The 27,781-nt window shown below is 40.7% G+C and overlaps 2 protein-coding genes across 3 annotated transcripts in view; one reads left to right on the plus strand and one right to left on the minus strand.

Annotated features, from left to right (window-relative positions):
- RALGPS1 (Ral GEF with PH domain and SH3 binding motif 1) overlaps nucleotides 1-27,781 on the minus strand; it is a 347,217-nt gene that overhangs the window by 187,538 nt on the left and 131,898 nt on the right. The gene's annotated exons all lie outside the window — the stretch shown is intronic.
- The window catches only part of ANGPTL2 (angiopoietin like 2), a 45,086-nt gene that overhangs the window by 7,642 nt on the left and 9,663 nt on the right, over nucleotides 1-27,781 (plus strand). Inside the window, exon 2 of the mRNA XM_015426074.1 lies at nucleotides 10,066-10,911. Coding sequence (XP_015281560.1) covers nucleotides 10,110-10,911 — 802 coding nt within the window. The 5' untranslated portion in view covers nucleotides 10,066-10,109. The remainder of the gene's footprint in view (nucleotides 1-10,065; nucleotides 10,912-27,781) is intronic.

The raw sequence follows: 27,781 nt of genomic DNA on the forward strand, positions 1-27,781 counted from the left end.
ATTAGCAGTAGCCATATGATAATGACATGATATTCCCTCGACACCTGCAAACTAGAAGGAAAAGGCTGGCTTTACTTCTGTGGAGTGACCTTATTGCATTACCAAAGGTTTTTTTTAAAAAAATGGTCAGAAATGTGCTCAAAAGTAAGCGATGGGGAGAAACAGCTTCCAAGTAGGAAAAGATAAAGCACCAAAAATTCAGAATGCAACTGAAAATGAAGCAGATCAAAGGGGAACGAACTAATGAAATGGTGATGTCATGGGCACATTCCAATAAATACTTGTGGCACTTACGCAACCATCTTCTACACAGAAAAGCATGCTTGCAGAGTCAACAACAGCTGTTTCCCAGCAACTACAGTCAACAACTTGAGTGCAGGGAAACGGTGAGTTATTAACAGCACATTCACCAGTTAACATTACATGGTAGATGAATGGTAGCTGTGCTTTTCACCTGGGAGAAGTTGTCTGGAATGCCCTCAAAACAAAAATGCTGAAGAAATAAATAGCTGCACTCACATTCTTAATGCTACAGTAAGTTTAGGGGTTATATTTTTTAGCTTTCCTCAAAAGCCCAATATAATTTCCTGCTAAACGTTACCTTCTACTACCTCAAAGAGTCTGGGATACCCACACCTTAAAGTGTTGCAAATTGTTTTTGTAAGAATAAGGGGGAAAACATAAATATACTTTGTAAGCATCGGGGGGGGGACACTTTCTTTTTTAAAAAACCCAAAAAACAAAACCAGACTTTCCGTTTGGAGAACAGAAAACAAAGTCATGGACTGTCAAGGTTGTGAGGCTTTCCTGTTCTTTTATAGCTTAATCATAATTTATTGCAATATACTGCAGTACTATATATATATATATATATAATTACAATATGAACTATCAAAGCAGCTGATGTCAGGCAGGTCACTTTTTCCTCACTCTTTTGCTAAGGAGAATATACACCACTAGAGATAAACTAGTAATAATATCTGCAGTGTACTGGTTTCTTGCAGCATTGTCCTTCGTTTTCATTTCCCAGATTATGTGTTATATTACATCACATCACTTCTTAAAGTATTTTCCACAGAAAATTTGTTTAGATCATAAAATGTTTTCTTCAAACATATAGTTTAAATTAATGTATAGCTCTTAAACTATATAAACAACAGGAAGCAAAGATTGCCCATAGTCTCCCCACCACCACCATTTCCAAGAGTCTGCAACTGCAGGATGCAACACTTAAGGTGTTCACAAAAATGTCCACTGAAATACCAATCCACCATCACAGGGTAGTGGATATATGAATATATAAATCTCTAACAGTATATTATTGTTTTATTTTTAGTACAGGAGGAAGTTTCCCAAAAGACCCCCTCCAAACCTTTTTAAAGCCCATTCAGTGCTGTTTGCAAATCAGATTGCCTGCTGCTTCGTTTCTATTTTTTAAACAACCTTCTTCCTAGTAGTCATAGCATAATTAGTTTTATGACTACATCACTGAAGGCAAAGCAAGTCAATTCAGAGTCAGTCCTCCCTTCAAGCTTAGTTCATCTCTCAGTGATGTGATCATACGACCATATCTTATTGGGTACATCATTGTTGCTAGGAAGAAGGAAGAGCTGAAGAAAAAAGATACTTAAGTTGTAGCCTATTGGGGCCACAAAGAGGTTCACAACAGAGCCATTAACTGAATACAGACATAGGTGGAATACTGGTTGTTGAAAGTCTATGGCGGGTGAGGTATAAGGAGTTAGAATGTGTACTGATCGAGGCACCATCTCTCTGCAGTGCTCCCTCTTCTCTTAAAAGTAATGAAAAATGGGTCCTGAAAAATTTGCCACAAAGGAGGAAAGGCTGCTTTGGGGGGGGGGGGTGTTTTTGTGAAAAGCACTCCCATTTTGACTCAAGCCTAGATACTGTGTGAGCATTAACAACTAAAATCTAAAAATTTGCACAGCATAACTTTCTTCTTTAAAAATATGGAATAATCTAAAGTTTTCCAAACTGTATCCAAAATTACTGAGATTATAGCAGAATGAAAGAGCAAGCATGAAATTGCATGGTGCTCTTCTTGAGACACCTCAGAAAATTTTTACATAACTAAAAATCTTGCTGCTTTATAGGGTTGCCAAGTCCGTTTCTTTTTGCAGCGGGAGGCTCCCCTCAGATGGCTGTGAGATGTTTTCCCCTAATTATGCTATGAGATGTTTTCCCCTCAGATGGCTGTGGCCCCACCCCCAGCGAGCCCGGCGTCATCACGTCACATCCAGCTGACGTGCACACTGGGGTGGAGTCCCCTTGGGGCCCGATTCCGCGGCGGCGGAAATCGGGCCTCCAAAGTGGGGGATTATCCACCCCCCGGGGGGACTTGGCAGCCCTACTGCTTTATCTGTCTGACACAACTCTCAACCATTTTGGATCCACAGTCAACCCAACCACAGAAGCAATCTATAAAGGGATGGGAATACCTAGAGTATGCAATATGAGAAGTTTCCCCCAAAACCCCTGTTATACTGGAAAATATTCTAGGACTTTCCCCTTATTTAGAATAGCAAGGTCTCTCCAGTTTGATCTATTTCAGTGTTCTCTAAAGTTTGCTGTGCAATCTTAAGCACTTAGCGATAAATTATTTTCTTGCCCTGTTTAAGAGCAAATTCTGTTACTGTTATAACAGTGCTATTAACACAGTGCAATGAAGTCCTGACATTAGCAAAACATAGAGGTAAACTATTTAATATTATGCTGACAATCTCATCAGGCTTTGTAGACATTCTATTTGCAACAAAAAAGGAACAAAATGTATCTTAATTCAGAGTAGAAAACTCTTAGTAAATGTAAAAGGACTAGCCATGAACAGGATAATTCCCACAGCAAGTCTTTTGCATTGCATTTGTAACTTGTAGTGCCAATTAAAATATCTGGTTTTGTTATTCATTTTCAGAAACGGGGGAAATGGGAGAGGGGAAGAGGGAGAATGTAATATCTTTTCTTTGGAAGTTTGTTTTGCTTCTGCTTATTAGATGACAGAAACATTTTCATATTGCATTCCCTAAGGCACAATTAGTTGAGCAACTGCTGAAGCCGAGAACACTATCAGATCCATTACTACCTCTTGCTCTTTGCCAACTACCTGAATAGTCAGACTAGGTTCTAAGAATGCAATCCTCAACTATCAGTGTCAATGGGTAATTAACATGTGGAATTGGTGGCGGCTACAAGCACAGAGTTTCAAGAAGGGATTGGATAAAGACATGGATCAGAGGTCCATCAGTGGCTGTCAGCCACAATGTATAGATGGAACACTATGTCTGGGGCTGTGATGCTCTGTATTCTTAGACAGACAGACAGACAGACAGACAGATAGTGTTGGACTGGGTGGGCCATTGGCCTGATCCAGCATGGCTTCTCTTATGTATTTATGCTCTAATGAGTGCTTTTACCACTGATTTTCATGAGCCCAGGACTCTGAGAGAAGTCAGTAAAAAACAAAGATCAAACATGTTCCTATGAACTGGACTTCCTCTTGTGGATTCTGAGCATATGTAAATAAGAAAGCCAATGAAAGATTAAAGAGGCAGCTTTAAAACAGAGCCAGCAGGGTCCAGTTGAAGACAGCTGAACTTTGATCTGGATGATGTGATTGAAGTTTCACCTGCCCTGATCTGGAGGGACCAACTGCCCTGACCTGGATAATCCAGGCTAGCCTGATCTTGGAAGCTAAGCAGGGTCAGCTTTGGTCAGTATTTGGATGGGAGACCACCAAGGAATATCAGGGTCACAACACAGTGGAAGACCATGGTGAACCACCTCTGAACATCTCTAGTCTTGAAAACCCCACCAGGGGTTGCCATAAGTCAGTTGTGGTGACTGCAAAAAAAGTGGGGGGAGGGACTGTGTGGCTGATCAGTTTCTCATCTGTAAAGAATAATATTGTAGGTAACACAGTAAAACACAGCTTGTTGTCATGCTGTGGTTTTTATGGTTTGTTTTCACACTGCTATGCTGTGATTTTATTCCACTAATTTATTTCTAAGCTGCCTCAAGTAAGTCTCTGGCAGGGTGCTATATACATTTTCTAAATTAATAAACAAAGAGCTATATAATTTAGCAGTAGAAACAGAACATATTGCAGATGGAGCTGACCACATACCTGTCCCATATTTTTTATGTTCTGGAGATTGTCAGGCAGGTGATTGCTTAATTTCTTCTTGGTGGGGGAACTTTTGTGAGAAATTATGAGACTCTGTGCCATAACTGTTACCCTTACAGTGAAGAAACATTGTAAAATGGAGCAAGAAAAGGATTTTAGAGGAAAACAGAGATTCAATTGAAGACAAGTAAGGATTTGTGAAGTCTGAAAGCCAGATATTGAAGCAAGAAATCTCTCTTTTTCATATTTTTACAACTACTATGCTGAAGACATTTTAAAGAACAGTTCAACTGTGTAAAGTATGAAGACTGGAAGCCTGCCAGGGTCACCAAGTGTGACCTGCTGCGCAAATGCTGGTTATGCAAGTTAAAGCTGTCTAAGGGGGGTTTAATTTATGTTTCCAATTTCTTTAAGGTTTTGAATGATGCTGCTTTCAAGAGGCAGGGCCTGTTTGTAACAGCCAGTTCCCGCTACCACTGTCAAAGAAATCTTTTGTCTTTTATCCAAGATGTTAACATTTCTCTACAGGGAAAATGATGTGTTGCATTAACATTATATCATACCTTCCTTCCCTAGAGATTTCTCAGTGTGAGGATAAGTATTGCTCTGCAGCGTTGTAGCTCTCTCTCTCTCTTTCTCTGTGTGTGTGTGTGATTCAATAGGCATCAAAGAGTTTTTGATTTCTATATATTTGGATTTCGATTTCTATATATTGTATTTCCTTTCTCTTTAAGAACGACTGTTACCTCACTCAAGGCCTATGAATGAAGCAGAATAGAAATTAAAATAAATAATCCTGGCTTCTTTGGATATCATGAAACAATTTGGGGAGCTGTCTCTACACTGGTATTTCAGCCAAAAAAACATTAGAATATGCATCTCAGAGAAAAAGGAACCAGATTCTCTATATTTGATGTCTTTCCTTGAGAATAAAATGTCCAAACAGAACAGAACATTAGAACTGGTTGTAACTTTTCTATTTATGGACTAAGGCTAAGCCGTTGAAGATTAAAAATGGTTCTGGGAAATAGAGAAACACACCCAAATTGCCCTGTTGCAAAAGCATGTCCATGTCTACCAGTCATTATAGTGTTTCACCATATAAAACAAACACTAGTAAGGACAATATAAATGATATTAGCAGCAAATTTCTCATATAATGTAAATTTAGAATATGGAATTTATTCAACAACTTTAAAGGTGAAACATGCATAAAAAGCAGAAGAGCACTGAATAAAAGTGAAGTTGAGAGGCACATCTTTTGTGGAGAAGCATAGAATATAGACAGTACCTCAAAAACCCTCCCTTTTATTTCTGACCATTGTTCCTAAGAGGGTGAGGGCTGCCCCTGAAGAGTTCTAAGGACTAACAAGGCAGAGGGTAGTTTGAGATTCACCACTCTCCTAACTGGATCAGAAGGCATAGTAGGATTTTGCTTTAGCTTATCCTACAAAACAAGAAATGAGCTTGTTTTCATCCACTGTTTGCTTCAATCATCTGAGTTCCCACACAGTGATGCCTTGATAGAAAAGTCAAAGAGCCTTATATTTATTTATTTATTAGTTACATTTATACCCCACCCTCCCCACGAACGGGCTCAGGGCGGCTTACAAAGGTCGGTACCATGTACCTGGTCTCCATAAACAAATTCAAACAGTCATACAGTTAAAATACTCTAGTAGTTGAAGTGTTCACAGTCTTCGTCGATACTTCATTAGCTTAAGTGGCGCTCTCTAAGATGTACTCCCAAAATTCCTAGCTCAGCGATCCTCCGGATTATATGTAATCATTAAAACACAGAGTTGGGCTTATATCCTACCCAGCAAAGTCTGAAGCCTCCCTCCAGCCTCAGGTGCCTTCCAATTGAAACGCTCTTCTACTTCTATCTATCTAATACTGCTCATATGGCTATCACCTTAAGCAGAAATTAGAATCAAAGAAAATATTTTAAAAGAGCTTACTCAGTATTATTTCTCTTATATTTGATTATTGCGCCTATGAATTTTGCCGAGGGGGTGACATGATCATTGGTATCTTATAGTAGCCATGACACCTGGGCACGCACATTTAGCGGTTCCATATCTTTAATTAAAGGGGTGACTAAATTAGCCCTCAACTCATCGAATATAGAGCACTCCATAATCATATGTTCAATGGTTTCAATTTTATGATATGAGCATCTGCATGTTCTATTAGAGTATGATACTTTATTATACCTGCCCTTCAAAACTGCCAATGGAAGAATGTTCAGTCTTGCCAAAGTAAAAGCTCTTCTTAGTTTTGGGACTGTCAACTGATAAAAATATTTCAGCAGTTGCATCGGAAGGGCAATTCCCAAATGAAGTGTTGAACATACCCTGTGCACCCTAATAGATGTACTTGTAACATCCAATTTCCTTACAGATTTTTAAATTTGTCTTCTAATGTCTTTAGTTTCTATATTTTTAATCATATAATTTGTTATACACCCTAGGCATTTCATTCTCTTTTCCAATAGTTGATTCCATTAGCTGTAATGTGTATCTGCCTGGATAAGCCCAAGTAGAGTAGATCCTCCCTCAGATTTTAAAACCTTTACTTTAAAGAAAAATGCTTTAATATAAGCTCTAGCTTCCATCGATAATTCACTTAGTTCTGCTCTCAGTGCTATGCCCAAGACACATCTAGGAGTAGCCAAAAAGCGTTGAAAAAAGTCATACTGGATGGAATCCATTTTTTCAGAAGCGGCCTGAATCCAAATTTCCGCCCCATACAGGAATTGATTTAGAACCTTAGTATTAAAAACCTTTAAGGCTAAGGGGTCAAATTGGCCTCCTGATGAGTAGAAGTATTTTACAATTGTCTTCCCTACTCTCAAAGCTGTGTTCCTTGCTAGATCCAAGTGTGTTTTCCATGTAAGAGATGCTTCAAAGTGGATTCCCAGATATTTAAATTGATTGACCTGTTCCATAGGTTGGCCCGGCTATATCCCATTTGAAGATTTTCCTCTTTTTCCTTTTGGTGAATACTATGACCTCATCACATTGATGGATAAGCCCTCATGATAACAGTAAAGCTCGAATTTTTTTATCAGCTTGCGGAGGCCAACAATTGATCTAGACATTCTCACTGCATCATCAGCATATAGAAGGATTGGAACATCATACTTGGATAAAAGTGGGAGATGACATGCTTCCTTCAGGATACAGGGTCTGAGGTCATTTATATATAAATTGAACAACAGGGGTCTAAGTAAATATCCCTGCTTGACTCCGTTGTCTAGGATGAAAGGCTCCAATAGCTGTTCTAACTCCCCGCAACTAACTCGGGCAGAGGGATGGTTATAGAGCTGTTGAATTAAGTAAAGGAGACATGGTTCAATGCCATATTTCTTCAGCTTTTCCCATAGCTGTGGTCTAGGGATTGTATCAAACACTGATTTTAGGTCCATGAAGGCCTTCTCCAGAACTTCTGCCTTCTCCAGAACTCGTGTATTTATCAATGAAGAACTGGAGGTATGGCAATGGTCGATGGTACTTGCTCCTTTTCTAAAACCAGCCTGTTCCTTTCCCAAAATATTGTTTCCTTCAACCCAAGATTCCAGCTTTTCAAGAAGCATTGCAACATAAAGTTTTCCTATAGTGGATATCAAGCTTACTGGATGGTAATTCATTGGGCCTGTCGTGTCCCCCTTTTTATAAACTGGAACAATTATTGCACTGCATCAGATTTCCGGCATATTTCCCATCCTGTTTATTTCAGTGAAAAAAGCAGCTAAAATCTGTGCCCACCAGTCTGGGTCAATTTTGAATAGTTCTGCTGGTATTAAATCAGGCCCAGGTGCTTCCCCCTACCCTTTTTTAAAAATTAAAGTCCTAATCTCCCTTGCTGTTACCGGGGGCCATTCCTTCACACCCGATGGCAATATCAGCCTACCATCCTGGGTATTTCCATTTCCATTTGTGAAAATAGAGGTGAAAAAAGCTTCCCAGACAGTGGCTGGAATATGACAGGGTACAGGAAAACATGTGTTTAGTCCTTTTGCAATTAAGATCCAGATTTTTTTTTCATTTTTTGTTTTTATGGCCCAAAGCAGACTTTCCCAATCTCTTTTCTGGGCCTCAGATTTCTTAAATTTCAATAGTTTTTAATATTCTTTTTTCAATTTCAAAATATTTGGCAAAATTTCTACTCTATTTGAGTTCTTAAACTGCCTATATAGGCACCTGACTGATCTTTTGATCTTTTGAGCACTTTACAGTCAGAGTTGTACCAATTATTTCTATCATTTGTACCTTTTCTATTAATTAGCCAGTTTTTGATTTTTGAGTTTACTTAGGAGCCTTTGATGAGGAACTTTATCAAAAGCTTTCTGGAAGTCAAGGTAAACAACATCTATTGGGTCCTCCTTGTCCATATGTTTGTTCACCCCCTCAAAGAACACTAACAGGTTAGTGAGACAAGATCTTCCCTTTTGTTCATCTATATGCCTATTACCGGTAATTCTTTCCTTTATAATAGTTTCCACCAACTTACCCGTTATCAAAGTCAGACTTAAAGCCTGTGATTTCCCAGATCTCCGATGGAACCCTTTTAAAGATGGGAGTGACGTTAGCTACCTTCCAGTCCTCAGGAATGGAGGCAGATTTTAAGGAAAGATTACATATTTTTGTCAGGAGATCCACAAGTTCACATCTGAGTTCTGTCAGAACTCTCAGATGTATGCCATCCAGGCCTGGTGATTTATCAGTTTTTAAGTGGTCTATCAGTTGTAGGACCTCCTCTATTGTCACTTCAATCTGACTCATGTCTCTCAACACCACTCCCGAAATCAGTGGTTCTGGAGTGGGCAAGCACTTCTCATCTTCCACAGTGAAGACAGAGGCAAAAAATGCATTTAGCTTCTCAGCCATTTCCCTATCATCCTTCAGTACTCCTTTTTCCCCTTCGTCATCCAAGGGCCCCACTGCCTCCCTGGCTGGTTTCCTACTTCTAATGTATTTGAAGAAAGTTTTATTGTTCGTCTTTATATTTTTTGCTATATGCTCCTCATATTCCTTTTTTGCCTGCCTGATCACAGACTTGCATTTTATTTGCTACAGCCTGTGTTCCCTTTTATCAGCCTCACTAGCTTTCCACCGCTTGGCCACTCTTCCTTTCATTTCTAAATTTCTACATCCCTTACACCCCATATTGTCCTTACACTCCTTTACCAGAAAATCTTCAATAAGTTTTGATAACATATCTAATTTTTCAAAGACTTCCCGTAGAGTGTTCAATAATAAGAGTGTCTGATCTGCCAACACTTCCAGGTCTATTTGTTGTTTCTTCCATTTTTTGTTTTTTCCTAGAAGTTCATCTATAATAGCAATGTAAGTAGGAGATTCTAAAGGAGGATCTGAAGAAATATTCAAGGGACTTGGGGGGGACAAGTTGGAGGACAGTTTTGCTCCTTACTGAGTAGACTGGTAGGATACAAGCTGTTACTATTATATCTAACTCATCTGGAATGTATTAGCAGGGTGATTTTAACACAGAGCTCTACCCCCTCTGCAATCAAGGAGATTTGCCTGGTCCCTGTGATGCAATTTTTATTTACCATGTACAACCAGGCTAATAGTGAGACAACCTACTTTTGCCATATTGCAAACCAGTACACCACTAGCAGCTGTGGGCTTCCTCAGGTACTGTGCTGGAGACCATTAGAGTAATATTATTTCTTACATGGAACCCCACCGTTGAGGACATTAATGCACACATTGCTCAATCCCTTTAATGGCTGAACACCCCAGCTTCACATCAATTGTAAGAGTGCAAATTCAATGCACTTTCTCAGGATTAGTTGCCATTCAATGATTTTACCATTTAGAACAGAACTGCTTTTTTGCTTGCTTTTACTTGATAGTGGCTATTAACTATTGTTTATTTATTTTATGTTAAAACAGATCCAAAGGTTCATTTGTACAAAGCAACGCAGAAACAAAAGGCCATGAAGGCAGCAGTTTGCTTGTTGTTAATGACTGCATTGGGCACGCATGCCACCAAGACTCAAGATTCTGAGAGCAGAGATGCAGGAGAAGAACAAGAATTCATTTACACTAACAGGTATAAGCGCTCCAGTGACACCCAAGACAAGTGTACCTACACCTTCATTGTACCTCAACAGAAGGTGACAGGTGCCATTTGTGTCAATTCAAAAGAACCAGAGGTTGTACTTGAAAACAGGGTAAATAAGCAGGAGATAGAATTGCTGAACAATGAACTCCTTAAGCAAAAGAGGCAAATAGAAACCCTTCAGCAGTTGGTGGAGGTTGATGGAGGAATTGTTAATGAAGTAAAGCTCTTACGAAAAGAGAGCCGCAACATGAACTCACGGGTCACCCAACTCTACATGCAGCTACTGCATGAAATCATCCGAAAACGGGACAATGCTTTAGAACTTTCTCAACTGGAAAATAAGATACTGAATCAAACTGCTGACATGTTGCAGCTTGCAAACAAATACAAGGACTTGGAGCACAAGTATCAGCATCTGGTAACCATTGCCAACAACCAGTCAATAATTATTGCACAGCTAGAAGAGCACTGCCAGAGGACATCATCCATTAAACCAATCCCACAACCTCCACAACCACCAAACCGAGTCTACCAACCTCCCAATTATAACCGTATTATTAACCAAATATCTACTAATGAAATTCAAAGTGACCAGAATTTAAAGGTTCTTCCACCCACACTCCCAACAATGCCACCAGTTACTAGTATTCCAACTTCAACTGATAAGCCATCAGGTAAGTAGATGGTGTCCTGACATACTTACATGACATCTCTCAATTAAGATACAGCAAACCTAATTTTTTTCTTGCAGGAAAACCATAATGAGGTTCTGGGGCTTAAAAAAAATATATGTAGCAATATGTAGACAAATGATGTTGCAAACTACAAAACAGCAGGGGTCTTGTTGTAGAAAAAGAGCTGCCGGAGCTCATTAGCATAACTCATTAGCATAACTTATTTGCATATGCCACGCCCCCTGACATCACCGGAAGTGACAGAAGGCCACACCCCCTGACATCACCGGAAGTGTGTCAGAAGGCCCGGCTACTTACCCTCCTGCTTCATCCTCATTCCCAAACGGAATGAGGATCGAAGCAGAGGGCGGGGTAAAGAAGGGGGCGGGGCTTCACCACGTGACCGCCCCGCCCCCTAGAGGTTCTCTTCCGGAGCTCCGTACCTGAGAGCTCCCCCCCGACTAGAGCCCTGCAAAACAGTATTGGAAATCTTGTATTTTAAGGGTTTGAAAGTATATCACCGGTTTCATTTATGATTCAGACAGTATTCTTTAGAGAAGATGGTATGTTCTATTTTCTAGGAATACTTTGCACGTTCACTTTTCTTACTAAACCAGTATACTAACCCACTGTACAAAACAGCAGCATCCCTGGGTAGCTCAGTTTAGGAACATCATGTTTAATATTTAAAAAACCGATAGAAAGTAGACGATAAACATCTGGATCTAAACATGAATTTTTCTTCTTCAGGTGATAACATCTACATACACTCATCTTTTTTGGCAACATCAAGCCTGTGTAATCTGTGACTGCATCTTTATTTTTTCACATTATTACTTCTATATTTGAACGCAGAGATATACTCAGTCTTCTAAAGCAATCAGGGATCCAAAGTTAGTGTCAGCGTATGCTGAACTCATCATGGGTGACGGATGTGAGCAAGATCAGGATACCTTACAGAACAATGTCACATTAGTATTCTCTCCCAAGGTTGTTGAGTGGTGGTTTAGTTTAGTTGTACATTTAGTTAAGAATAGTCGTATGAATTTTATTGTTCTTACTGCATTGTTTTAGTTGTAATCCACCTTGAGACTCAGCACGAAAAGGCAGACTACATATAAAGTCAACAAATAGCCCCCAAACCACCCTGTGAGGCAGGCTTGTTTGAGAGATAGTGACTTCCTCATTTTACCAACCACATCCCTTTGGCTCTGGTTGTAAAAAAAAAGTACCTTACAGGAAATGAGTGCTATCCTGTGATGCTTACAGGAAATGAGTGATATCAAACAGAACCAATCCTTGTTTTTACATGAAAAGTAGTCTTAGAATGCTGCTCACTCAAACACACACACTCACAGTATCTTTTCCCCATGGGGAGAATAAACAGCCTTGGAAAAATATTATAAGGTTAACTTTATAAATTACTATTTTAGGTATACACCTAAGCAGATCTAGAAATTCTGGGTTCCACTTCACGCCATGCACTCCACCAGTAGTCTGAACGTTGCTGACATGTGGTCAAATTTAAGTATGAAACTTCATGATCCTGAGTCTAGTTAGTGCTCCATTTCACCCATTTCCCATATCTAGCAGCAGGCAACTCTGTACTGTTCACAAGCAACAGAAAACATAACAAGAGATTAATCCCTTTTGTCATTTACTCTTGAAAGTGCAGATATTTAAAGTATAAAGCTTTTCCAGGCATTTCCTTATCACCTTGACCCATCAGGTGCCTCTGTTCCAAATGTATGTCTAATCATTTTGTCCCACTTGGTGTATTTTTGTTTTTGCCAAGTAAAGGAAGTTGAGAGGCAGAAGAATGGTACAAGTGTAGAAAAGACAATCAATTGGAAACCAACAGTTTTGTGAAATAGTTGCTTTAGAGAACTAATCAGCCCTTGTTAAACATTGCCTTTTCCATCTTAAAAATAAAATACTCAAGGGGAAAATGACAACTGCTTAAACATTGAGACCATATGAGCAGAAACCATATTTGTTTTTGATGCACTAGCCGTTTGGAGGCTGCTGTAAAACCCACTAAAGCAAGCAGTGGACTCCCTGTGGCTCTGCTGTCATTTACAGGCTGGGCTCTTTAAGCAGAAGTTCTTAAATCAGAGCTCAGTTTTCTTCCAGTATTGTTATTACTAGAAGAATGTTCAGCAGTAAAAGGTGACCTCACTCCAAATAGCTATTGTACGATTGTTTTTAGTTTTTCCATTAGGAACTCCTTGAATCAAAAAGAGTATAACTTGGCCAGAAGTCTTTACTCCAGGCCAAACATGACATATGATGTAGTAACCTGGGAGCAATTACAGAAATCAAACACAGGTAAGACACTGTTGCCTAGTGCTGGTAGCAGGAAGGAAAATTCACACTTACTGATATCTGAGCTTCAGTGCATGTGCAGAGCAGCAAGCACAGGAATTGTGAAAAACATATGCATTTGAGCTTCAGAGTACTCAAAAAGAGGTTTCCGTATTCTTAACTCTCTGGATTGCATCATTTACTGTATAATCCTAAACAGAGTTACACTCTTCTAATCCCACTGACGTCAATGGACTGAGTAGGGTATAATTCTGCTTAGGACTGTAATGTAAACATATTATATTTTTATCCCCTTTCTGGCTCCCAAAGCAGCTTAAAACAATTAAAAACTAATACATGGCCCCGGTCACACGGGCCAGATAACGTGGGGGGAGGCGTTTTGTGTTTGTGCGCATGCACAGTTCCGCGGAGCAGCAGTGCTTTCAGTTTCGTGTTTGTGTGCATGCGCTTACGAAAAACATCAGGCTTGCGACGGGACGTGAACAGGTGCCAGATGCCATGGGATACTAGCGCTCCCACGATCAGACGCCCACCTGTTTTCTGGATACTTTTTAACTCCGCATCTTTGAGGGGACACCACGGGGTGGCCACGGGTGCGCTACGCTTTCCAAATGTTGCAGTGTGATCACGCCCTGAAAATCTGCCGCACATTTGTGCCTTTCGCGCGGCAAATTCTCCGTGTGACCAAGGCCCATATCTATTAAAATATATGTCTAGTGCTGTTCTCAAACTAAGCATGACAGAAGGATGACTGGCTGCTACCTCATCTCGTTTTGGCATTATTGATGGCATTTGGCTGATGGCTGGGAGGAAGGGAGCCCTTAAGTTCTACTGGTTACTTAGAAATTCTTCATTAAATAATGCACAGTGCAAATGCTACGCACAATTATTTGGCATTTATGTACAAAGCTGTAATGAAATCACTCTTAAGCAAAAGCCAGACTTTATCAGTGGCAGCTGGCATGGTGTGGAGGCTGTTTATACAGAACATTTCTATGTTGCCTCTCCAGAGTCTGAAGACCTTGATTCAAATTCCCACTCCATCTAAAGCTCACTGGGTGAGATGAGACAGTCATTTTTTCCCTACCTAACCTACCTCACATAGCTATTGAGAGGATAAACGAAACAGAGGAGAATAATGTACCCATACGCTCCTTTGAAGAAGGATGGGATGTGGGTAGATAATTTGGGGTGGGGAGGGGCTGTGCATCACGGCCTGCAGAATGTCCCAGATTTCAATTTTATGAGGATTAAAATCATATGCTTTGGTCAATTTGGTTGCCAAATGGTCTTATTCTACACAACAGAATATGTCCTGAGCCCCTTCTGGGCTCTCTCTTAAAACTATCTGAGGCAGCAAGTGCTGGGCAAGCCCCTTCTCAGCTTTGAAAGATATTTGTTGTTGTTCAGTCGCAACAAGAGTGAGGAATCCTGGAGTTCAGAGGAGTCTGAAATCTTCTTTCTACATTTCCCACTCATGTGTTGCCAGATTCAGATTACAACTGTGGCACATGGAAAGAAGGGGTTTCAAATCTTCTCCCCTGTGCCAGTTTCCTGACCTGAACTATTCCTGGGCAGAACTCTCTGGCTTGCCGGTAAAACACATAAGCACACCATACTCACAATCTGAATTTCAAATCATACATGAGGATACTGAGGAGAACCCACAATTGATGTCTGACTGCGCCACAGGGTGGGGACCCCAGACCCAACCCGAGTACTTCATAATATGTAAAGAGGCCCAGAAATCACATAAGTGAGAATGGCATTTGGCAACAAGATTTTTAAAAGGACCATTTTTTGGCAAATTCAAGAACACAGCAAAACCTTTAATTTTTTACAAATTGCATTTATCAACCCTAATATTTCCCCACACCCCAAATCTAAAAATTAAATATAATACTTGTACCTTCCTGTACTGTTGTCTATTTTTATTTATTTACTTCATTTATACCCCACTTTTTTCCACAGCCAAATGGCTTACAACATTCACCCCTTCTCTGTTTTATCCACACAACAGCCCTGCTGGCCAAAGACCACCAAGCAAGCTTTCATGACAGAACAGGGATTCAAACGCGGGTCTCCCAAATCCTACATTACCACTCTAACCACTACAACAAGCTGGCTCTACTACATGACTCTGTCACACCATTAAAACTCTATCCAGAATGGATATACAAAGGTCCAAGATTTAACATTTCTGCAGGGCCTAGCTCATACATGCTAAAATGACCCAAATGTGTGGGTTTGCACTCCCCCTAAAGGAGTAGGTTTATAACTTGGGAGTTCTGCTGGACCCAGGCCTCCTGTTGGATAAACAGAAGGCAGTGATGGCCAAGGGTGCTGTTCAACAGCTTTGGCTGGGGAGGCAGTTGTGGCCCACTCTGTGCTGGAAACATTTTGCTACACTAGATTACTGCAATGCACTCTATGTGGGGCTGCCCTTGAAGACTGTCTAGAAGCTACAGTTCATACAGAATGCTGAGGTCAGAGTGTTGACTGGAGTTGGATGCAGGGACTATAACACTCCAAGCCTTGTCCCATCTCCACTGGCTCCCAATTTGCTTCTGGGCTCAATTCTTTTAATGATTGGAAATCTTCTTTCAAAGGTTTCAGAGCATTATGTACCTGGTTAGCTATATTTTCTTCCAGTTTTTGTATGGTTTGTAGGAATTCGTAACGAGATAAGGTCGCTCCGTTGTCTCCTATTTGGGTCTCAGCGGCCATTTTGGGTGTCGTGTTCGGGGTCCGTTCGCTCCCGGGGCCGTCTCCTTCTTTTGCGAAATATTTGGACACCGGAGTCGACAATGATATTGTTTTTTTAGCTTTGCCGTTGAGGTTTCGTCCCATTTTGTTTGTTAATGTTCAAAGTTGAGTTTGAAGGATTTTTGTATAGTTAAGGGCGGGATGAGGAGCAGAGCCGAGTTAACACACATCCATTCCCAACGCTCGCTTGGCCACGCCCCCTTCTGGGCTCAATTCAAGGAGCTGGTACTGCCCTTTAAAGCCCTATACCGCTAGGACCAGCACAGCTTAAGGACTGCCATCTCCCAAAGACTGTCACCTACCCATTCACTCTGATCATCTTCAGAGGCCCTACTTTGGGTGCCTCCATCTGAGGTAGTCCAAGAGAGGGCCTTCTGGGTTGTGGCAGCAAATATTTGGAACTCCCTCTCCAGGGAGATTTGTCTGCCTCCCAGCTTGGTGTAGTGGTTAAGAGTAGCGAACTCTAATCTGGAGAACTGATTCCCACTCCTCCACATGAAGCCAGCTGAATGACCTTGGGTCAGTCACAGTTCTCTCAGAATTCTCTCAGCCCCACCTACCTCACAGGGTGTCTGTTGTGGGGAGAGGAAGTGAAGGCAATTGTAAGCTGCTCTGAAGTCCTGGTCAGATGGATGGATTGAGGGCGCATCAAATGGGCGCGATCATACCACAACATCTGGTAAGCGTAGCGCACCCATCTCCAACCCGTACCGTAGGCCTGAAGAAGCGGATTTAAAAGGCACTGGGGGAAAGGTAGCAGCTTTCAGTAAATGCGTGGCACGGGCGGGCGTCTGACTGGAGACGCGCCGATAGCCCGTGGCATCCAGCAGCCATCTGCGACCCGCCCATGCACAGTAACACAGTACTGCCGTGTTGCCTCACTGGGACTATGCTGTTGCCTCCCTGGTGTGATCGGCTGCCAACGGCCTGAGGACAGAGCCGCGGGGGACCATAAGACCGTGCTCCCGCGCTTCTTTTAGCTCCGCCTCTAAAATGCCTCCCTTCCAGTGCGGATTTTCCCGCTCGTGTGACCGGGGCCTGAGACTCCTTTGGTTAGTGAAAGGTGGGGTATAAAAACCAACTCTTCTTCTTCTTACCTTTATTGTTGTCTTCTGCCAGCAGGTGAAGAACTTTTTGTTTAGTTTGGCATGCCCCCAATAACTGTTATTGGCCCGCCTCTCTTATTTTGATGCTGTGTGTTTGTGTTTAAAGGTTTTATTGAATTATTTTATGTATTATTTCAAATGCTGTTTTTGATAGTTGAATGTTTTCATGTTCACACCTTGAGGACCCCATTTGAGTGGAAAGGTGGCCTAAAAATATTTTAAATAGGTAAATAAAAGTCTCCCACATTGACCAGTTTCATGGCCAGACACTTGAAAAAATAACGCATGAGCTGCTGGCACTATTTAGCTTCCTGAGAGCAATTCACCTAAGCATGCAAGGGAAAAAAGGTGTACCCAAGTTCACACAAATCACTGCCAAGAAGCTGTCTAGTTCCATCAGTTTGTATGTTACTTCTTCCACACAGCTTTAGACCCGGGATAGCTCCATGTGAGGATTTAAGCCCATACAGACTCGGCCTTAAGGACTCTTCTCACTAGTATATGGTACCCATGGAAGAGAACTTTGAATTTGCTGAATTCCAGATGCATCAACCAGCAGTGATGTGGTCCTCTGTATATCCCCAAATCAGCTTTTACTCATCACAGCAATTTCATGGCAAAAGCCAATCCCTCGTTAGATTCATTCTGTGGTAGAGGCACATACACACGGTCACCTTGTCTTACCACAGACTGAATTTTTTCCTTACAGCCATCGCCACACATGGTTGTGAAAACAGGCCTTCAGAACAAGGCTGTTACAATGGGTATTTCCAGATCATCCCATGCTAGTCCAACGGATCAGTCACAGTTGAAACAAGTCTCAGCTACAAGATACATTTCATAATATTTTAAAGTCCCTGCATAGCTAGTGTAGTTATTCTACCCGCATCATTTACTATGCCAAACTGAGAAAATACAAGGGCAATTTCAAGATTTACTTCCACAACCAGACCAAAATGTGGTTTCTATATATGAGTATGTCTGATTTTAATGATATAGAGACTTTATCCTTTTTATGGCTTATGTAATATACCATAAATTTAAAAGGAACATTTACAGTTTGGGCAGAATTTCATCAACTATGTCATGGTCAGTTTCTACCTCTTTACAAATCCCAAGACAAAATTAAAAAGTGATGGATACCATTTCAGAATCCAGGGAAGACTGTCTTGGAACAAAAATAAGAAACTTCGAGCAAGAAGTCAGATATGTTAGATAGCACTGCAGAGGAAAACAGTCTTATAAACCTCACTATAAGAATATATGAATAGCCTGTGCACTGACATAATTCAAGACAAAATATTTGGACAATACAAAGTATTTTATGAGGATTAAAATCATATGCTTTGGTCAATTTGGTTGCCAAACGGTCTTATTCTACACAACAGAATATGTCCTGAGCACTGATCAAGTCTTTTGAAAGAGAGAATTACTTATATTTAATATTCAAGCATGGAAAAACCACACTTGCATTATTTCTGTTTAAAGGCTGTTTCAGCTGGCAAAATATGCTTGGAAGTGTGAATATCTACTGAACTCAGAAAGCAGAAGGGTGATTGAATAAGATTTCCAGAAGTTAGGAATGCAGATTTATTACCTTGCCTCTCTATATGGTTAGAAATACCAGAATACTGCATAATAGTAGCTGTTGCAGAAAAATTATGCAAACTAAGCAATATACGTTGTGTGATTTGTATAGGCTGAGCAATTTTACTTGACACAGAATTAGCATTTTAAGTGTAGAGTATATGCAGCACAAGTAATACACCATTTTGATTTTAAAATCTATGATTCTATAATATCTTGGGATTATGTACATTGGATTTTATGACCATATCTACAGTTACCTAATGGCAATATCCAGACAGAACTTCCATACTGCAATCCTAAACAGAGTTATACCCTCCTAAACCCAATAACTTTAATATACTTAGAAGGTTTAGGAAAGCAGTGATAAAAGCAGGGCTATTTTTGGGCAGGAACGCACAGGAACGGAGTTCCGGCTGGCTCCCGAGTTGGCCACGCCCAGCAGGAACTCATTAGCATAATAGGCCACAACCAACAGCAGAAACTCATTAGGATTGGCTACATTAGGGGTGTGTGGCCTAACATGCAAAGGGTTCCTGCTACAAAAAGAGCCCTGGGTTTTGACAACAAACAAGGTAAACAGAATAAGAAGCAAAAGGTGGGTGTGGCTGGATGACCACACTTCTGGTAACGTGGGGTGTGGCCTAATATGCTAATGAGCTGCTCTGTCAGGGGTGTGACCTGATATGCTAATGTGTTTCTGCTGTTGGGTGTGGCCTATTATGCTAATGAGTTCCTGCTGGACTTTTTCTACAAAAAAAGCCCTGGATAAAAGGGTCCAACAACTTTCACTGTGCACTTTATAGCCACTATATAAACCACAGGTAAATGGCAACCATTTTTAACAAGACTTGCCATTCTGTAGTTAGTGAGAGACTTTATTCTCTTTTGCTTCTCTTTCACAAATGGCGAAAGACTAATGGAAACCGTTTCAACACTTACATGTTATATGCAAGCCTAATTCATCAGATACTGCAACAGAGGAATTCAGTGAACCAAACATTATTTTGTACCCCGCCTTGACTTCAACACACACTAAATGGCATACACACAAATATAAACCCCTTCTTCTTAGAGTACTATTATGTAAAAAATGAGACTGCTCCCATTCCATCATTTTATTTATTGCCCAACTGACTAAGTGTTAATAACATTTCCCAGAGTATAGAAATATATGGTTGAGTCCTTGTTGCAACTTTTTAAAAAAGGTTAAACTGTGAGACAAGGTTCAAAGACATTGAGGTAAAGGTTTCCCTTGCTCGAAAGCGAGTCAAATCTTGATAAATCTTTAATATGTTAAGAAAATGGTCAGAGGGCCCCTAAACATAAGAACTGCTCTTGCCTTTGGTAAAGAACCAAGAGCAGTCTGATGTAGTTGCATGATTACTTATCCAGGCAATTCCCACAGCATCTTAACGTGCAGAAGCTAAACTTGCAGCCATGAAGAAAGGCAAACAGTGGAAGCCTCCCTACAATGGCTGTAGAGTTCTATCTTGGTTCTCAGGCAGAAAAGCTAAAGAGGAATTTACTCCTCCTCCATCTTGCCTTAATCTCCTAAGGGAAGTCTACTTCCCACTCAGAGAATTGGAATCTGTATTCAGACAAAATTGCAATGTTCCTTCATTGCAGTTATGGAAATTTTCCTTGGCTCTAAGGGCCATGCTGGAACTGTTATCACATGCCAGAGGATCCCTGGTTTACCTCTTTAGTTTCATATACTGGACACATTTGCATCTTTCCTTCTGATCCTTTAATTCACATCTCCATCATTATGCTTTTAAACAGGAAAAAGTGGTACTTGATTCTCGGTTTTTTAAAAAGCCCACAGGTAGCACAATGTGCCTGTGAACAGTTTCAAATGCAGGATCTAAGCGTCACACCGCACACCTGTTTTAACAGACTGGCCTACAGATTTCATCCAATGCATATAAATATTCATTCTTTATAAAGGTGCCGAGCACTGGAGAATGAAACTCTGGTGAAATATATTTCCTCTCCTGTAAAAATAAGCTTAAACCCTACTGTCTCAGGAAATGCGTCATACAGCATTTCTATGTGAGTAACAGTCTAATTCTACACAGCTTCCTTGTGCACATATATCATATTTTAATGCAGCAAAACAGGTACACAGGGAAAAGGGTGTTAGATGAAATTCTGTGCCAATATGAACAGCAGCAAAGGCTTCCACAAAATTTGGAGGAAAGAAAATGAAGTAATGTATCTGTAGCAGCCAAGAGTTTTAGTGAATGTGTGTGTGTCTATGTGTCCATGTGGCTTATTTAGAAAACTTATTTAAAATTAATTAAGTTGTTACTATAAAAGTCACATAAACAATATGGTTTTCCTAATATCTGAGATGAAAAAGTACGATCCATATTGTGACAAACTTTCTAAAGACACCTGAGTTTTATTCAGATTTCATACCAAGCAAACTTTAAACCAATGTGTGTGAACCCTACTCACTGCTAGGTCCTCACGCGTACCTTCTTCCTCCCCTCTTGCAGGAAGAATTCCATTTAAAAATGAACTTCATTTAACATGCAGACTACTCTGAGCTTCTCTCACACACTGGAATTTTTAGTCCTATTTGTTGGAGGAAAACTAAGTCTAGTTAACCTGTGACCTGCATCCATACACCACAGGGAACCAGAATTCTTTTTAATCTGCTATTATCTGTGCAAGAAACTTGCTTCTTGGGAATAAAGTCTGAAGGGTCCTGAATGGAACTATAAAAATGCTAAAGTTTTGTGTTGCTTCCTACAAGCTGACTAACTAGCAAAATGCTGGGCTCAGCCCAGGCAGGCATATCACAGTCTTGTACCTTCAGCTTGGCCACACAGACTGACAGTCTTATGTCTCTGGTCATTGTGGCTTCTCCCTGTGGCCAGTTCAGGGAGCAACCCCTCCCCATTCTTTGTACACTGAAATCAAACAGCATCTCTTCCTCAGGTCAAAGAACCAGACCCGGGTTTCTTCTACCTGACTGGAGTAGGAGGTTCTTCAGTACAGTCCATCAGGTATTTTCTTTATGTCTGCAGGAAGCATCTACTTTGGAAGCAGCTGCCTCCATCATAGCTGGACACTTGGCTTAGAATCTCCCAACATTTTGTGATTGGCCCTGCCAAACCGGGCATGTTTTTATTGACCTCACTCTGTGTCAGTCATTTTGTGGTGTTATCCATTACTTTTCTCAAAATTCCCAAAATATCCAGGTTGGGGATGTGTGGTGCCAGTTTACTGCGAGCATATTCTAACAAACCCAAACCCAAGCAAAGCAAAGCAAACAAACAAACACTCCAAATGCTTCTATAGATTTCCATCATAATTTTGTAAATGAAATCAAAGCAGCTTTATTTCCAATTTGTCCTATCATTTCTTAGAAATGTAATTTAATATGGTTCCCTTCTTTTCTTGCACAGAAACAGTACTAAGGCGACACTACCAAAACACTCTGCCTCCTACATGTTTTGCAGAGCATTGCTAGAATGTGACACTAATCTCTAAGATGTAACAAATGGAAACTTTGCCAGAATGCGATATATTTAGCAACCTCTGTAGCACTGAATCTCTGAACTATTTCCAACAGATCAACTGCTAAAAACACTTTCATTCATTATCCCTGTTGTTCAAGTCATCGTGTCAGTCAGGCACTGTGTTTGAGGGAAGAAACTACAGCAACAAGAACTACTGTTACATCTCAGCTACACACTTGACAATATGGTTCAAGCATATTGCATTAATGTGCCTGTAGAACAGGGATGCAAAGCTTATATAGCTCTGAAGACTGTTTATACATTCCCATTAAGGCAAGCGGGCCACACTGCTACATTAAACATAGAAAAAAATGATTGTCATATTTAACCCAAGTACATCTGCTGCACAGACATATGTATCAAACCTTGCTTATGTATATTGATTACAAAGTGATTGCTTTGTAATCACTGCAAGACTGGAATTGTGAAGCAAAGCCTTTTTTCTGTTAAGAAGTCTTGTTGCATCATGTCTATTTTGCTATACATTTAAAAATGCTCATTCTCATTCCAGAAACAAATCTGAGATCAAATTTCCACATTTTTATGTTTATCTGGACTTCTAGTCCACATGATCAATATACATAAAATATGCAAACAACATAAATAGAAAGAGGCAGAGAGCTGTAAAAAAAGCATTGCACTGGGGTAAGGATATGCATATTTTACTAAGACTGACACCTGTGGAAAGTGAAGTTGTAAGCCACCCTGAGCCCGTTCGCGGGGAGGGCGGGGTATAAACTGAATTAATAAAATAAATAAACTGCTGAGAGCATGGAGATACAATTTCTTTTCACCAAAAATCCATCTGTGTTCTGTAGAACATAACTGGAGAGCAGTGTTCTGTAGAACAGAACTGATTATACTTTGACCAACACTGAATTGTGGAATAGGCTGCCTGCTGGCAAGGATTCTCTGAAATCTGGCATATGCTGGTCTAAAAAGGCTCCTTGAAACCAAGGACCACTAGTATATCAATGTGAATTTCACAAGTGTACTAGGGGTACTTTAATGTTCCAAGAAGAGATATGCTTTACAAGTAGGCTGTAGCACAGCTTGCACTGCAGTTAAAATCTGAAGCCAGATTACTAACAAGGCTGGTCAATTTGATGTTTCACCAGTGTTCAAGTATTTTTATTGCCTTCCAGTCTGTCTTGAGGACATAGTTCATAGAGCTGGGTCTGACCTATAAAGCCCTAAATAGCTTTGGTCCACAATATCTGAAAAAATGCTTTCTCGCATTAGAACCATCACATTCTTTACATTCTCCTTCTGAGGCCTTGCTCCGAATGCCACAACTTCTTTAGAACATCCCAGGAGGTGCTGCCTTAGTGAATGAAGAGTAGGATCAGGACTTTATCCATAGCGGATCCCCAGCTGTGGAATAGCATCCCCAAAGGTACTCATACGATGCTAAACTTATCATCTTCTGAGCCCCAGAGAAATACAGTTAACCCCCTCTGCTTTCAGCGACTGATCCCCCCCCCCCAATCACTGCTACTGAAACGGGACATATTAAAACGTTTTTACCAATGCTCCCTCTAAGCTGTGGAGTCTTGTGAGCAAAAATTCTACTTGGTGAGCCACTGGCATTAAAGTGCAAGCAAGCAATTTGGCTACTGCGTAAATTAGTTTGCTCTGGAACCATCCTTCCTGAGCTAAGACAAAAATGTGAGAGCTAGAAGCTAAAAAGCTGTGAGGGAACACTGGTTTTTACTGTTTACATGAATTTCTTTGCTTTTATTTGGATACTAGAATTGCTTCTTTTTTGTTCAGTGACTGTAAACCAAGGTTCTAACAGGAACACAGGACACAAATATTTAAATAACTAAAATATGACAAGGCCTGCCTTATGCTGTGGTGTTTTGCCTTTAAATGCTGCAAAGCATGTCCTTAGGCCCACTGTTTGCATCATGATATGTCCACCATTACAGCCAGGAAAAAAAAACACCTCTGTAGTATTCTGTTTCTTGTGCTCTTCAGAATGAAGAGACTATAAGCAGAGTCAGGGGTTATTATGTGGACCACTAGCTGCCACTACGGACATAAACCAGCCTTATACATTGTCAGAATAGTCCATCTAATCTAACCCAGTACTCTCCACCTGGATTAGCAGCAGTTCTATAAGGTCTCAGGCAGAAAAAAGCCTTTCCCTGTTACTTGACAGCCTTTAACTTGAGATAAAAGAGATTGAAACTGAGACTTTCTGCATGTAAAGCAGATGGGTCTACCACCCGGCCACAGTTTCAGGATGCTAAAGATGGCAAAGTCAAATATAGTTCCCCTTCTGATAACAGACTATGTTCACATCTCTGTTTGCTGATTCTATTATCAATCCTATGCCAATGTTATTTTTGTTCAGCTACAAAATCCCCTTCCAGAATAGGAAACCAAAGATTCCTCCAACAGTTTGTGTGCACGTTTGTTTTTGTGCGGGGGGAGAAGGGATGCATGCACAGCATACTTGTGCTGAAAATAAGAACCAGTTACTAAGTCATAACAACCTCGATTTTCAATCCTACCTGTTTTATGTGTGTAATGGTAAGATCTAAAAACTCACTATTTTTATTAGTTTATTAATCCAAGGCCCACAGATTATTAACCTGCATTCCCTAATTAAAATTTATGGATTTCTTCACATATTCTATTTTTTCTGCATGAAAGTAATATGTACATGCATTTGCTGTTTGATAGCTGTACTTGTTGCATGAAGAAAACTCATCACAGCACTTTATGAACTTAAATCAACATGTATTTTCTTGCATAAAGATGCTAACACAGAAAACCTGTTAAAATGTGAGATGGCTTTAAAGAGACCAGATGCTTACGAGATGGTGTTAACACATTACAACAATAAAATGTTCCATTTATGCCTTTTATTAAATCCATTCTTCTCTGAGACCTCCCACACTAAAATGATATATCAGTTACAAATCACAATGCCCCAGATGTCTCACTTCAACTAAAAGTTACATTGCATTAAACGGTATTTTGTACACACATCTTTTCTTTAAAATGATTCCAGTGGAAAAGGTGATGTTCAAACCTAAAACATATAACTGCAATTCTGAGCATGGATACCAATGCTTTCATCTTTAAAGGAGGTATCCTATTAAAATGTACTTTATTTCATTCCACTCCTCAAATTTAACACTGAGTGTAGGGGTCAATCCATTGTCTGGACTGCAAAAAGAGAAGTATATTATAAACAATGATACCAGGCATGATTCGGGTGTCCCAAACGTTAAGGAAGATGTTGCAATACAGTATATTTTTTACTTTCCTGGCTATCTTGACAATAGGTATTCTGAAACTGGTATTTTCCATCTTGAAGCACCGAATATGTGTTGCAAATTTCATTCAAGGGAATGTTGTATTTTTAAAAAGTAAATACACAGAATTCTCTACAGGCAAGTTAAACCAAAAGCCTCACTTCACTCTTGCAGCAGACCATCAATACATACTTGTAGATGGAGATGTCTGCATGTGGACCTCTTGCAGAGGCTAAAGGGGAGGTGAGGAAATGCAGGACTTCTACAGATCATTAATGTCTTTTCCTTGCAGAAAACAGCTGGAGACTGAACAACCCCTCTGCTTCCTCACTCAAATCTCCGAAACAAGCCCCAATCAGGTGGCTGATGCCAGTGATGTAGGGTAGAATATTTTTCCACGGAAAAGTTTCCACCCACATTCATAAATATAAGCTGTTAGCTATAGCTGTCAGGGCTGTTGTGCTGCAAATCAATCATCAGATGTGCTAAACGTGGGAAACGAAGCATGGACAAGCCTTGTACATGGTCCAGGCTTCTAAACGACGTATTTATCTTCTTTTCCTAAAACTATTTGAATTTTGCTAACATTATCTGGATATTAAAATTATTTTAATTTGAATTGGGAGAATTCCGAGAAAAAAATTCCTGAAAATTTTCCAGAACATTTTCCAATTCAAATTTTCTCAGAAAACGGGGGACTTCCGGTCTGCCAAGATGGCGAATTAACGCATTCCGCGACCGTGCGGGGTGGTCGGCAGCTTCTTTTGACAGCTTGGGCTGTTTCCAGCCCGACGCAGCACTCCCCAGCGAGGGGGGGTGACAAGCAGGCAGCTGTGCCCAAGAGGGAGTGGTAGGTTGGCTCGATCAAGCTTTCTAAGAAGCTTGTATCGGGCTTTGATCTCCTCCCACGAAGAGGGCGAATGCCAGCAGCACTCCAGAAGCTGATCGAGTTGATATATCAACATAAATCCGCCACCAGCAGATCTCTTGATGATGGGAAACAACAAGTGAGTGAAAAGAAGTAATGACAATCCCGTTTTTGATCGCGCTAGATAACAAAACCGTTTCGCTTACCTGAACTGAGATATATTTTAAGCTAAACCAAGCTGATAAGCGTAGCGCAACTAGAGAATCCCAGAAATCCGGTTTCGGAGAAAAAGCGAGTTGATTGAAGGTTTTAAAATCGAAAAATAGACTATTGTTGTACATTCCTGCGGTGAGAGCTGAGATAAGTGCGCAACTTAAGGGAGAAACTGACGATTTGTACCGCGAGAATAGAGGTCGGGAGGCCGGAAGAACTGTTCCGATCGAAGAGACACACAACGGAGCTCCTAGAAGGGCAAATTGTGACAGGAAGTCGATCGGAAAGGTAAGAGGACGGACCGGATGTGAGCGTGTGCCCAATGTCCGGCTGAAGAAATGAAACCGACCTACTCTACCTAGTACCGCGAGAATAGAGGTCGGGAGGCCGGAAGAACTGTTCCGATCGAAGAGACACACAACGGAGCTCCTAGAAGGGCAAATTGTGACAGGAAGTCGATCGGAAAGGTAAGAGGACGGACCGGATGTGAGCGTGTGCCCAATGTCCGGCTGAAGAAATGAAACTGACCTACTCTACCTCTTAAAACCAGCGATATGTTGCGCCCGACATTTTGTGGAGGACCAAAATAGAAAATTAATTTTTGAAGAGAAACGGAGAAGTTTTGAGAGGCGAAAATAGACGGAATCTGCCTGTGGGTGTCTAAGAACTCGAACAGGACTATTCAGCGTTGAATGTGTAGAGACCAACGGAGCGGCCAAAACAGAGACCAGAGGCAGTAGACAGAGAGCTGGCTCAGACCCTGCAATAGTTCCAGTTCTTAGGCAAAGAACAGGCTCCACACCGTCTTCAAGGATGGCAACAAAAGCAGCCATGGAAGCAATGGAAAAAAGAATGATGGATGCAATACAAGCAATGGGGGTGCAGCAAAAACAACTGGAAGAGAAGATAGTAAAAGAGCTGGAAACACAGATGGAAAAACAGACACAGGTCCACTTGAAGCAGATGGAAGAAGCGCAGGAAAAAAACATAAAGGCAATAAAAGATTTGGTCACAACAGAATTAACTTCAATCAAGCAGGAGATGGATGGAGTCAAGAAAGAGATACAAGACACGGCAACCAAAGCTACAGAGATGGATGAGAAAATACAAGATATGGAAAAGAAGCATGATTCTTTGACACAACAGGTTAAAAGATCAGAGACTATGATGGAGTTCAGAAGAATGCAAACACATCTGAGACTG

This window comes from Gekko japonicus, unplaced genomic scaffold (assembly GCF_001447785.1).
Source record: "Gekko japonicus isolate JY-2015 unplaced genomic scaffold, Gekko_japonicus_V1.1 scaffold22, whole genome shotgun sequence".
Taxonomy (NCBI): domain Eukaryota; kingdom Metazoa; phylum Chordata; class Lepidosauria; order Squamata; family Gekkonidae; genus Gekko; species Gekko japonicus.